At 40.5% G+C, this 12,566-nt stretch overlaps 1 protein-coding gene across 1 annotated transcript in view; it reads left to right on the top strand.

Moving 5' to 3' along the window:
* EXOC4 (exocyst complex component 4) overlaps window positions 1–12,566 on the top strand; it is a 706,914-nt gene that overhangs the window by 628,595 nt on the left and 65,753 nt on the right. The window contains exons 14-15 of the mRNA XM_019654783.1: window positions 4,086–4,246; window positions 5,788–5,929. Of these exons, the coding sequence (XP_019510328.1) occupies window positions 4,086–4,246; window positions 5,788–5,929 (303 nt within the window). The remainder of the gene's footprint in view (window positions 1–4,085; window positions 4,247–5,787; window positions 5,930–12,566) is intronic.

Genomic DNA, 12,566 nt, shown 5'->3' with positions numbered 1-12,566 from the left:
AGAAGCCACAGTGAGCTGCCGTTGAAAGCGTAGCAGCTGCATCCTTGAAAACAGATGCTCTTCTGGGTCTGAATGAGTCCAATTTTGAGTAATTTTGAGACCTAAACAGATTTCAGCCTGGTTAATATTGGGAGATGGAACCACTTGAGACATCCTAATGTCCTATGCTGATTGCTCTGCCATGACATGTTGGCTTCCTTTGGAGATGCTGGGTATTTGATATGCCAGGGATTACAGGTCAACAGAAAAGAGAGATCCCAAGTGTCAGGAGCAGCAAGATGGCCTCATGGAATTAAAGTGACTCTAAAGGCAACAGAATTTATAGAGAAGGTGCTTGGGCTGCAGGGATTGACCAGAATTGCTTTACACTGTATGTCTGCGAGATCCCTGGATCGCCCAAGAAACCAGCTATAATGAACTACCTGCCTATCCCCCACTCTGTCCCTAGAATACACTCCAGAAACTAAGGAGAAAGTTGTAGTTGTAAGTTGCAAGTTGTTTCTGCTCTTTCCTAATCTCTATCAGTCTGTTATTATGTGAATTCTATTCGTCGTGTTATGTTGGTCAATTAAATCATTTGTTCTGTTTAATTAAAAAAAAGCATTGATTGTTTTATATAAGGATTTTATATAAAATCCTTCCCTGAGGGAGTAATGATCTGGTAGGGAGACATATTGATAAACAGATCATGTCGGTGGAGTATAACTGCTATGATAGAATTCTGTGGGGTGGGGGGAAGCACCCAGAAAAGCCAATGAGAGAGGCTTTCTGAGCCAGAAAGTATGAACAGTGTGGAAAAAGTAATAAGAGCCATCAAAGACACAGAATCCTGAAACAGCACGATATGTTTAGGGAGTCTGCTTTCAAAGGGTGGTGGGTCAAAGGGCCAGTCTTCAGGAAGGGAGCAGTTGGAAAGGAAGGAGACAGTGGTAAAAGATGGAGAGGAACTGAAGTATTGAACAGAAACCAAAAATCATGGGAAGCCTTGCTAAGGAGCTTGGACTTTATCGTATAAGCGATGGGATGCATGGATGTGATTTTTACAGGAAATGAACATAGTCAAATTTGTGTCTTAGATAAATAACTCTGATCATCTAATTCATATTTAATTAGCTAAATATGGAGGATTGAATGAAGGTAGGGACCAGGCCTGAGGCAAAGATACCAACCAGGAGACGGATGTTGTGGTCATCCGGGGAAGAGGTGAGGGCTAAACCAAGAAAGTGACAGTAGGTATAGAAAAGACAAAATGTATTAAGAAAACATTGAGGAAATAAAGTTGGCAGAAATGAGTTTTTTTGCTGAGGAGAATGAGAGAGAGAAGAAATCCAAAGATTAGTGTCATGTTTGTAGCTGAGATTCTTAGAGTTAGATACCATTGATGGAAAGGGAATTCAAAATAAAGAGCAGATGCTAGAGAGAGATAATGAGTTTAGTTTTGAACACATTGCATTTGAGATGCCTGTTGGGATGGACAGGTAAGATACCTGACAAACAGTTGATCAAATGAAACTTCAGGAGCCATCAATTTCTAGATAATAGCACAAACCATGAAAATGGATGAGCTCATTCAGAGAACATATAGAGTGAGAAGTAAGGGAGACCAACAGAGAAGAAATTCCTTGGGGACACCAGCACTTATGGGTGGGCTACAGGAAGAGGATTCGGTGAAGGAGGCAATGAAAACAATGTCAGAGAGGTGAGAGAACGCCCAGAGGAATATGGTGCCATGTAAACCGAAAGAAAACACAATTTCGAGTAGGAAATGACCAGTCCTATTGAATGGAGCAGAGAGCCTCTCTGAGATTAGGACTGAAACGTTCCCATTGGGTTTGGCAATTAAGCTATCCCCAATAATGATCATCACCATAATTATTTAATAAAGAACTGGAGGCAGAAATCAGATGATGGCACATGGAAGAGTTCCTGGAAGGCACGGCTATGGAGAAAGCAAGTGTTAACAGTTCTTTTGAAATCTGGAATAAGAATCTGAGATCCTGAAGAGAGGAGTAGCAGAGAGTAGGAAGGACGAGAGGCCTGGGAGCAGCATGAATTTGGGGACGTCGCTGAGAAAGAGAAAGGAGCGGGCCAAGCACTAGTGAAGGATTGACAAGTGACAGTGAAGGCTTTTTTGAGATTAAAATCCAGAACATTTTGGTGGCAACAATCCAGATTTTTGTTTTCCTGTCAAAAGAGTTGCAGAATTATTAGCCCAGGGTTAGATCAAGTTGCCAAAGAAGAATCTACTTAGAGGGTCGTTGGCCACATGGTGACACACAGCCACCTCTAGCTATGAAAGCAAGGCTAAGAATGTGACATGTAGCTTTCCAGAGTCTATGGTGGAGTGAGCACGGGAGAATTGGAAATATCTGTTGGTTCATCTAATAAGCAGTGTCTGCCCCAGAGACCAAGGTTCAGCTTCCTCGTGTCGACCAATCAATGTAATACAAAGAGCCATGGTGACGTTGCCACAAATTAGCTAGGAGCTCCAAAGATGCCTGCTTTTATGCAATGGTTCTAAGAGGAACAGGGATGCTACTGATGATCTGGTGTGACTCATACCCAGCATTAGAAAAACAGCTCAACGTGCATATTCTGATAAAACGATCAAGACTCAAACAGCAGATTCTGTCAGCACTGCTTTTTTTTTTGCAGGTTTCCATTTGACATTAAAGAGCTAGTTAATTGTTTTGTGTTGTCTGTCTGCCGTGCTCAGCATTTCTTTGTGAATTCCTTCTTGTTAAGAAAAAAAAACTCCGTCAGTTTCGGTGAGCCCTCAAGAATTCACAAGCCAGCTTTTTGGTAGAACACTGGGCATCATTTTTCATGTTGCTTTACTAAAATGTTATGTTTTTGCTCTAGATCAGCCACGTGACATGTACAGCATGCTGTTTTTTTAAAGTGCCTTTAGAAAACCACCCTCGTTGCAAGCTTTGTCTTGGCTGTTTATCTTGCCATCAACGTACTTCTACCTGGATATGTTTTTATAATTGCACAGTTTGGCAGTGGTCGGTGGCTACACACGGCGACATTATGTATTTCTATAATAAGAAGGGCAGATTTATGTATTTACTTTTCTACTGTCTTAGTGGAATTTGTCCAGAAGGCCCTTGCTAGAATTTGGGAGATTAGTCCAGTAATCCTCTCCTTACCTGTGGTTTTGCTTTTCACAGTTACCCATGCAGCCAGCTGCAGTCCAAAAATATTAAATAGAAAATTCCAGAATAAACAATTTGTAAGTTTTAAAGTGCACACTATTTTGAGCAGCGTGATGAAATCTCACGCCACCCGCTTCCATCCTGCCCAAGCTGTGGACCGTCGCTTTGTCTGGTGTATCCACACCCTATATGCTACTCTGCCACTAATCACTTAGTAGTCATCAGTTATCAGGCCCGCTGTCGCTGCGTTGCCATGCTTGTGTTCAAGTCACCCTTATTTTCCTTCATAATGGCCCCAAAGTGCAAGAGCAGTGTAAGATGCCGGCGTTTCGAATATGCCGAAGAGAAAGTGCTTCCTTTAAGTGGATAGGTGTATATGAATAGGGGAAAACAGTGTATACAGGGCTCAGCACGATTCATGGTTTCAGACATCCACTGGGGGTCTTGGCACGTATCCCCTGCAGATATGAGGGGGACTGCTGTAATACCTTGAACCTCACACCACAAGCCTGATTCCTTCAGGGTATGATTTCGGCCTCTTTTCATTGATACATAGACAGCTCTCCATGTCACAGTCAATGTTACTCAACAGAGGAGTCCAGGGGCTCAGAAGCCCTAAAATGCTTTGAAATACCTGAACACTGTTACTTAGAGGTGCTCTCACCCAGCCTGACAAATGAAAACATTAGGAAGGCCGTGATCGCACCTGGCGTCACCATTAGGTAAATCATGTTAACGTTAGCAAGGAGATGCAGTGTCCCTCATCCAGCCTCCTGCAGATCAATTAGTGAGCATCTTGGATGATGCCAAGGCTGGCTGGTAATAATTTTTAATCTACATCGCTACACTCCCTTCCTCCTTACATGTTCCCTTAAAATGTATTTTTATGTTTGCTCTGATATTTTCATTTATTGAGTCTGGTTCCAGGCAGGATTCGTCTGTACGTCTTGACTATCTCTCTGGGCCCTTCTCTGGGCTTGGCAAGAGTCTAGGAATAGAGGCAGCACTGAAAGCCCTAACCGTGGATATCGCCGCAGCTAGAGGCTGGCCCCCTACTCTCCAAGGCGAACGCCTCCTGACGTTAGTCAGTAGGCTGCGCCATAACATAGTGCATGCGCCCTGCATTCAGGGAGCTCTCCTCGCCAAGGACGCTACATCCTCTAATAGGGAGAAGAATTTTCAGGTGGAAAAGCAGAAACGACTCACAAAGGGAAACTGAACTTCAAGATGGCTAGAATTATCTTCTAAGTGTTTTGTTGTTGTAATCAAGCTTAAGATTCTTAACCTGGCCAAATCACATGCTAACAAAGAATCATCATTTGTGTTTGTTGTTTATGTCAATATCGAGTGAGTTTTGTGTGCTGTTGGAGTAAGTGTTTTATCTACATGAACCCATCCAATGCTCCCAACAGCCCCACACTGTAGGTACTGATGTCTCCATTTTCCAGAAAAAGAAACTGAGGCAGACAGAATTTCAGTGATTTGCTCTTGGTCACACAATAAGCAGGGAGACAGGGCTCCAGGCCAGTCGTTGAGACTCGAGAGCACGGAAGAAGCTTTTGCATGACATTGGCAAATTATTGTTGGTGAACTTTGAGAAATTGTGGGGAACTGGCTATACAATAGCAGTCTAGACGTAAACACATGTAGTTCACATTTTTGTGGCTCAGTACTGTCCTGAAAACAGTGTGTCCGCGTGCTGTTGAGTCTTCTGTCAATTACTTGGGAGAGTTATAGAAAGTAGCTTTATCACATTTGCCAAAAAGACCTTTGAAGGACTTTTAGTAGACTGTAAGCTGTATATGGGTTAAAATAGAAAACAGCACACTACCATCCCACTGGAATACTTCAGACTTACATGCTAACAGCAGGGCATCTAGAAAAGGGGTTGATAATTCTCTCTACACAGGTCAGACCACTCTGTAGTATTGATTATGTTCAGTCCTGCATCCCACATTTTAATGGAGATATAGAACAATTAGAATGTCTTTGTTAGGGAATTATGAGAATTGTAAAATTATTCAATCCAATTATTTGAAGAATAGTTGAAAAGTGGGGGACATTTAGCCTGGAAAAGGGAAGACTTCGCAGAAGCCAAAAGGGCTATCTTGAATACCTGAGGTACTGACATACGTGAGCATGAAGGCACAGTTGGTAGGATCAGGGCCAGCAATTAGAAGTCCATGATGACAGACATGGCTCCATGTAGGGACGGTCAAATCATTCAGAGATGGAACTGGCTGCCTCCGGGGGTACTGCGTTTCCTTTCACAAACATTTGTGTGGGTGTGCAGCCAGAAACTGAACAGCCACTTAAAGATGTGAAGATTACACAATCATAGACCACATGGTGGGGCCAGATGACAGTTCGGGTCACTTCCAACTCCGAAATTCTGCTTCCATCGTTCTGTGAATTGATTCAGGACAATCAGCTGGGTCGCTCTGTTTAATCAAGTACAGAAATAGGCTATCATGTCCTGGCCGTCGGATGCTGCCAACACTAGCATTAGCCAAACTGGTCAAAAAAACATGATGAGCAACAAAATAACATGTCATTTCAAAAAAAAAAAATCTGTAGGCATCCAGTGCAATCAGTGATTGGTGTTTTGTCCTCATCTCTTTTTTTTCAGTGTCGTCTCCTGCTCAAGAGAGCCACGTGAACATGGACCTGCCCCCAGTGTCAGAGCAGATCATGCAGACCCTGAGTGAGCTTGCCAAGTCTTTCCAGGATATGGCTGACCGCTGCTTGCTGGTCCTGCACCTGGAAGTCAGGTATGACACAGCAAAGTGACTGAAATACACTCTGAGCCATACATCCCTGGCATATTTCTGGGGAGCATCGCAGTAATGTGGGGTTCTTATTATTGATGTCCTTTTTTTTTTTTTTACACTGAAAGTTATTTGTGGTGTTATTCAGCCACTCTTAAATATTTTGAGCACATGTTATATGGTGAATATGGTGATTTCAGAGTTTGCAAGGACTGTGATAACAGAATGACCTGGATTCGAATGTCTGTACCAACCAGCTAGTCGATCGTAGGACAGTAAATTAACTTGACTAACCCTCCATTTTCTCATCTTAAAAATAGAAACAGTAGTTCCTAATGTGTAGAGATTTTGTAAATGAAATAGTAAATAATGAGTACAATGCCTGCCGCATAGGAGGTGTGGTAGCATTGCGATTATAGCAACTTTGTCGTTGATATGTTTCCGAAGATACTGTGCTAATCAAGATGGCAGTATACAGATGCAGGAACCATGATCCTGTCCTTCAAGAATTTAAAGCCCAATTGAAGAGATCACCTTAACATAATTCAAGAAAATATTCTCGAAAATGCTATCCTCTTGAACCCTTCTTCCTTCCCCTGCAGTGTAGAATATTCTAATCAGCTTTGGTAACCTCTTTTCTTACCCATTTGGAAATGATAGGCAGAAAAGCCTAGGAAGTCTTCAATTGTTCATTCATTCATTCATTCATTCAATAAATACGTATTGAGTGCCTTCTTTGGGCCAAGCAGTGTTCTCAAAATCGGGATATAGCAATGAAAATAACACTCAAGGTTCCTGCTCTCATGGAACTGCGTTCTAATGGAGGGAAGGAGCCAATGAATAAACAAAAAAGATAATTTCAGATAAGTGCAACTAAAACAACAAAGCAGCATAATGGAATCAAGCAGTGCTATCCAATAGAAATACCAAGTGAGCTACATGTGAACCACACAGATAATTTAGATTTTCTAACAGTCACACTTGAAAAAATAGAAGGAAATACATAAATTATAATAGCATTTTATTTAACCCAGTTTATCCGAAATATCATTTCAACATGTAATGAACATAAAAATTATTAATGAGATGTCTTGTCTTTTGTATTTTTTTTTGTACTAAGCTTTTGATATCTGCATATTTGACGCTTATAGCACAATTTAAATTTCGAGTAGTCACATTTTAAGATCTCGATGGCCGCATGTGGCCGCTGCTCTCATACTGGACAGTAGACAGTGGCTGGAGTTGACTAGAAAGGGGGATTTTTTTTCATTTGTCTGCTTTTTTTGTTTTTTAGATAAAGTGGTCAGAGAAAATGTGACAAGGTAATAAGAAGCCATCTGTACAAAGACCTAGGGGAAAGGAATTTCAAGAGTCACAGGTCCTGAGACAAAGTCAAGGTTGACAGTTTTGAGGTGCAGAGAGGAGTCCAGTATGATTGTCACCCGGTGACGCAGGGGCGTGAGGAGGAGAGGAAGGATAGGTGAAGCTGCAGGCTGGAGCCCCCTCATGGGGGGTCAGGAGCCTGACACATTGTAGGGCCTTGCAGACCACGTGAATTGTTCCGATGTTACTTCAAGTGTGTGAAGAAGCCATCGGAGGCTTTTTAAGCGGGGAAGTGATATTCCTTCCTTCCTCATTCATTCACATTTTTAAAAGACCCCATTGGCTACAAGTGGAAAAGGAATTGCAGGGAGAAATATGAATGGAAGTAGAGCAACCAGTTGAAGCCAGTTATGAGCACCCGAGTGACAGAGGTGGAAGTTTGAAAAATGTTGGACTTGAGGCATAGTCTGAAGGTAGAACTGATAAAATAAATCAGATTGGGTGCAAGGGCTGGAAGCAGTGAGACAGGATGCAAGGAAAACCACCAGGTTTGGGGCCAGAACAACTATGGATGCCAGAGCCATTAACTGAGGTGAGAAAGGCTGAGGGCGGAGATTGGGTGGAAATCAGGAGTTCCATTTGGGAGACTTTCAGGTGAGATGCCTATTAGACATCCAGGCAGCAATGCCAAATAGACAGTTGGATACAGACTTTTAAACTTCAGGATGAGAAAGTGTATAGTAATACATTTTCTTCTGTGTGACCATGAGAAATTATTAAAGCTGATAAGAATATTTTCTTTCAGGGTCTTTAATAAAGTTCAAGTTTTAAAATGTAATTAGAATTTTAGCTTATGTGTTTGGACTCCAGTTAGAACTTGGGTGTCTTACTGGTGAGCGCAGGCCAAGCCTACTTGATAATGCATTGCTAATGTCACTTCTTTTTTGTGCCACTTCCTTTTGACATTCTTCATTATCTTGTCCAGTGAGTTATTTCATTTATTGCTCATGAGCACCTTGTGAGTAGAGCAAGAGAAGTAGCTTGCAGATTTGGAACCTGTTACACTCACCATTTTTTTTCCGATTTCATTTCTTACATTCAACTGTCCAGAAATAAGGCTTTTCCTCTGTATTTTTAAAATTTCTTTCACAATAATTTTTAAATTTGTTTTCTATCTATTTACAAGCCAACAGTAAAATAAATCAGGTGTTTTCTAGGAATGGATAAATGCAATAGACATAAAAGAAGAAAAACCACCTAGTAACATTTGGATGCCTCTCTTACCTGGGTTGCACAGAAAAACAAGGGGACAGCAAATTCATTACTGTCACCACTCCTGGAATTTATGCTGTTGATTGTGCGGGCACATGATGTGTCCTCCATTCAGAATTATCAGCTCGTGGTGTAGTCAATTCCAAGTGGGAAATTTTCAACACATTTGAGTAAAATCTTTTAAATCCTTAACCTTCATTCTGCCCTTTTTTAGTTTTGCACATCTTGGCAGTACTGTTTTAGAATGCTGAACATGTTTTAGTCATTACTTATTAACTTTACAAGAAACCATTCAGTGCTGTAACCTCCATTGCTACAGCTCCTTCAACATTAGTTTTAAAAACAGAAAAAGATCATTTTAAGAATGAATAACAAAAAATGCTGCATTTTAGAGATGCAGAATTATCTTTCCTTGACTTTTACTGAGAACACCAAGCATGTTTATTTTTTTTCTAAATTAATTGTCCTCACCTCCTCATGTAACATGGCTTCAACATTCACGTTGCTTTCGTATGAATATGCTCCCTTTTGTCCTTGTTCCTTTTAAAGTATGGTAGACAAAACGAGGCAGAACACTCCATGTACGGCTCAGGTGGTAAATGTGCATCATACACTTTCTTTGTTCCTTGTCACAATAATAAGCTTTGTTGATGATTCAAAATGAATAAGACATCTTAAATCATTCTACTGTAGTATAATAATGCAAAACAAAGGAGACTGCTGAGTGCGCCGGGTACCCACAGTGGGTGAGTGTGGAAGAGATTGGCAGTGCCCAGAAGGCAGGAATCAGGTGTGTCTTGTTCATTGTGATGTCACTAGAACCTAATAGGTGCTCCATAAAAACATCAAGGACTCTTGGGAATTAGCTGGTTTGAAACCAAAACCAAATAAAGTGTTGTTTCCCCAAACAAAACCTATTGCTCATTAAAGAAAATGAATTGGTATAGAGCAGCGGTTCTCAACCTTCCTAATGCCGTGACCCCTTAATACAGTTCAGTCCTCATGTTGTGGTGACCCCCAACCATAAAATTATTTTCGTTGCTACTCTATAACTGTAATTTTGCTACTGTTATGAATCGTGATGTAAATTTTTTTTGTTTTCCGATGGTCTTAGGCGACCCCTGTGAAAGGGTCGTTCGACCCCCAAAGGGGTCGCGACCCACAGGTTGAGAACCGCTGGATAGAGACTCTGTTTGCACTTGGTAGTTCCCTACATGTATTTAAGGAGGTGCAGAGGTACTGTGTGGCCAGCATCAGCCTTGTCAGCCCAATCAGCGAATGCTTGCTTTGTTCCCATCCTGCTGTGAAAGAGAATTAGATCTTAGGCCCTGTCATCCAGGAGCTGGTACAATGAAGAAGTGGCTGGTTACGTACTGTCTCTGGCACTTTTACCCAAAAAGCCAATGCAACAAGAGAGTACAGATAGAACAGTCAAAATAATAATAATAATAAAAATAATAATAATAATGGGAAAAATGTTAATGGGGAGTCCTTGCAAGAAGTCTAGAACAACTTCAAATGCCAAAATGTTGTCTTATTCCCCCAAATATTTTTATATCCATTGCCCCTATTTTTCTCTAACAGTGTTCAAGTTCAAATCAAAAGGTGTTCGCAAATCCAGTAGGTTCTGTGTTGAAGGTCCCATCCAAATAGCATTTGACATTTTAACCTGTGTCCCTATAGGTTCTATTTAACGACCAAGAGGGGCCTTTCCGCTGTTGGAAGCCATAGGCCAATGGCACCCCAATAAATGAAAGACATGATGAGGCCATAAAACATTATTGAGTATTTTTCCCTATTTCAACTTTGGAAGGAGAAAGTTAAATTGCCATTTGAGTCCAAGAAGCCAAGAATGTCACCTTCGTCAGCTGGTCCTCTCACCATCAGGAGGGCTCGAAGTGGATTCCACAGCAACTGCCTGTCACTGTTAGGGTTCTAAAATTAACCATCCTGCTGTATAGTCGCAATATTTGCAGAAAACCTTATTGCCAAAGTCATGGTAAGGCCAGCAACAACATTCTAGAATTCAAAAGGAAAGGAAAAAAACCTTTTTTTTTTTAAATTTGACATTTACCAATGACTATTTTAACTTCTGTTTCATCTGTGATAATTTTGGGAGAGGAAGACAGTACCTTAAAAAAGTGTTTTATCTCCCCTCTTTGCCACTCACTTCAGGATCTCATGAGCCCTCACCTCCAATTCATAATAATTTCCTAAGGAATCTCTCTATGTCCAGTTGCTTCCGTTCTCCACCATCAGTCTGCCTTCTATACTGTGCCACAGTGATCTGACGAAAGCTCATACTGGATGATATCATTTCACCTCTTAAAATCCTCCTAAGCCTCCCGAGGGTTTTTCAAATAAAGCCCAGTGTCCTGGAATGGCCTCCAAAGCCTGTGCCAGCCTGGCCCCTGCCCATCTCCCCAGGTTCCCCTCATGCATCTGTCATGTGATCTGTGTGCGCCAAAAGGAGCAACTCATCTTTCCTTAAAACTGTCCTCCATCCCCACTTCCCCACCCCACCATACCTTTGTACATGGCCTTCCATTGTCTGGGGTTATAATGTTTACAGTTTACTATAAAACTACTTTAGCATTGATGGGTTGATTTTATTTTTAACTAAGAGCCACTTGGCTTAAATTTCAACCACAATACCAATCAATTTGACTATTCACAAATCATACTCCAGAGTTGGTTGACTTTTATTCTATCAGAAAGGCCACATTTCAGAGGGGTCTGTGACTGGTGCAGTTAGTTACTGGGATCTTGATCAAAACTATGTATTTTTGCCAGTTAGCACATGAATGTCAGAATGAGTTTTTATTGGTGTAATTAGTCGTTAGGTTATTAGCAGCTGTTACGATGATTACTCATCATGAAAATGAACTGGTAAAGATTCCCTTGCATGAACAGGTTATAAGAATATAGTATATCCTATACAAAACTTAGCTCAAAATGAATTATAGATCTAAATGTAAAAGCTAAAACTTTAGAACTTCTAGAATAAGACATACGAAAAAAATCTTTGTGACTTTGGTTAGGCAAAGATTTCTTAAATCTTTAACACCCAAGCACCATCCATAAAAGAAATAAATGATAAATTGAACTTCATCAAAATTTAAAACCATTCTTTGAAAGACATTGTTAAGATGAAAACACAAGTCAAAGCCTGGGAGAAAATATTTGCAAAATGCACATCTCATAAAGGACTTATATCCAGAATACATAAAGAACTCTCAAAACTTAATAAGAAAACAAATAACCTCATAAAAAAATTAGGCAAGTGGTGTGAACACAAAGATATATGGATGACATATAAGCACATGAAAATATGCTCAATATCATTCGTCATTATGACAGTGCAAATTAAAACCACAATGAGATACCACTATACATCTATTAGAATGACTACATTTTTTTTTTCTTTCACAAAAACTGGCAAACACTTGAGGGCATTATGCTAAATCAAATAAGCCAGACAAAGAAAGACAAATAGGCATGCTGTCACTTATATGTGGAATATTTAAAAAAACAGTCAAACTCATAGAAACAGAAAAGCAAGTGGTAGCTGGGAGAATGGAAGCAGTAGAAAGAGGTTGGTAAAAGGTACGAACTTTCATCTATAAGCTGAATACGTTCTGAGGATCTGATGTAAAACATGGGACTATAGACGGTAGCACTGTATTATATAATTGAAATTTGCTAAGAGGGTAAAGCTTAAATGTTCATACTAACAAAAAGGGATAAGTATGTGAGGTGATGGATGTGCTAATTAACTAGATGGGGGGTCGTTTCCCAATGTCTATCTATGTCAAATCACTACGATGAGCACTTTAAATACCTTACAATTTTATGTCAATTATACCTCAATAAAATTTAAAAAAAAAATAAACTAACAAAACTAGGTGCTGGTGAGGATGTGGAGCAACTGGAACTCTCGTACGTTGCTGGGAAGAAAGCAAAATGGCATAGCTACTTTGGGAAAGACCTCGGCAGTTTCTTATCAAATTAAACATGCACTTACCATAGGCCCCACCAATCCACT

The sequence above is a fragment of the Hipposideros armiger genome, unplaced genomic scaffold, assembly GCF_001890085.2.
Source record: "Hipposideros armiger isolate ML-2016 unplaced genomic scaffold, ASM189008v1 scaffold_231, whole genome shotgun sequence".
NCBI lineage: Eukaryota > Metazoa > Chordata > Mammalia > Chiroptera > Hipposideridae > Hipposideros > Hipposideros armiger.
This window is presented reverse-complemented; position numbering and strand designations above follow the sequence as displayed.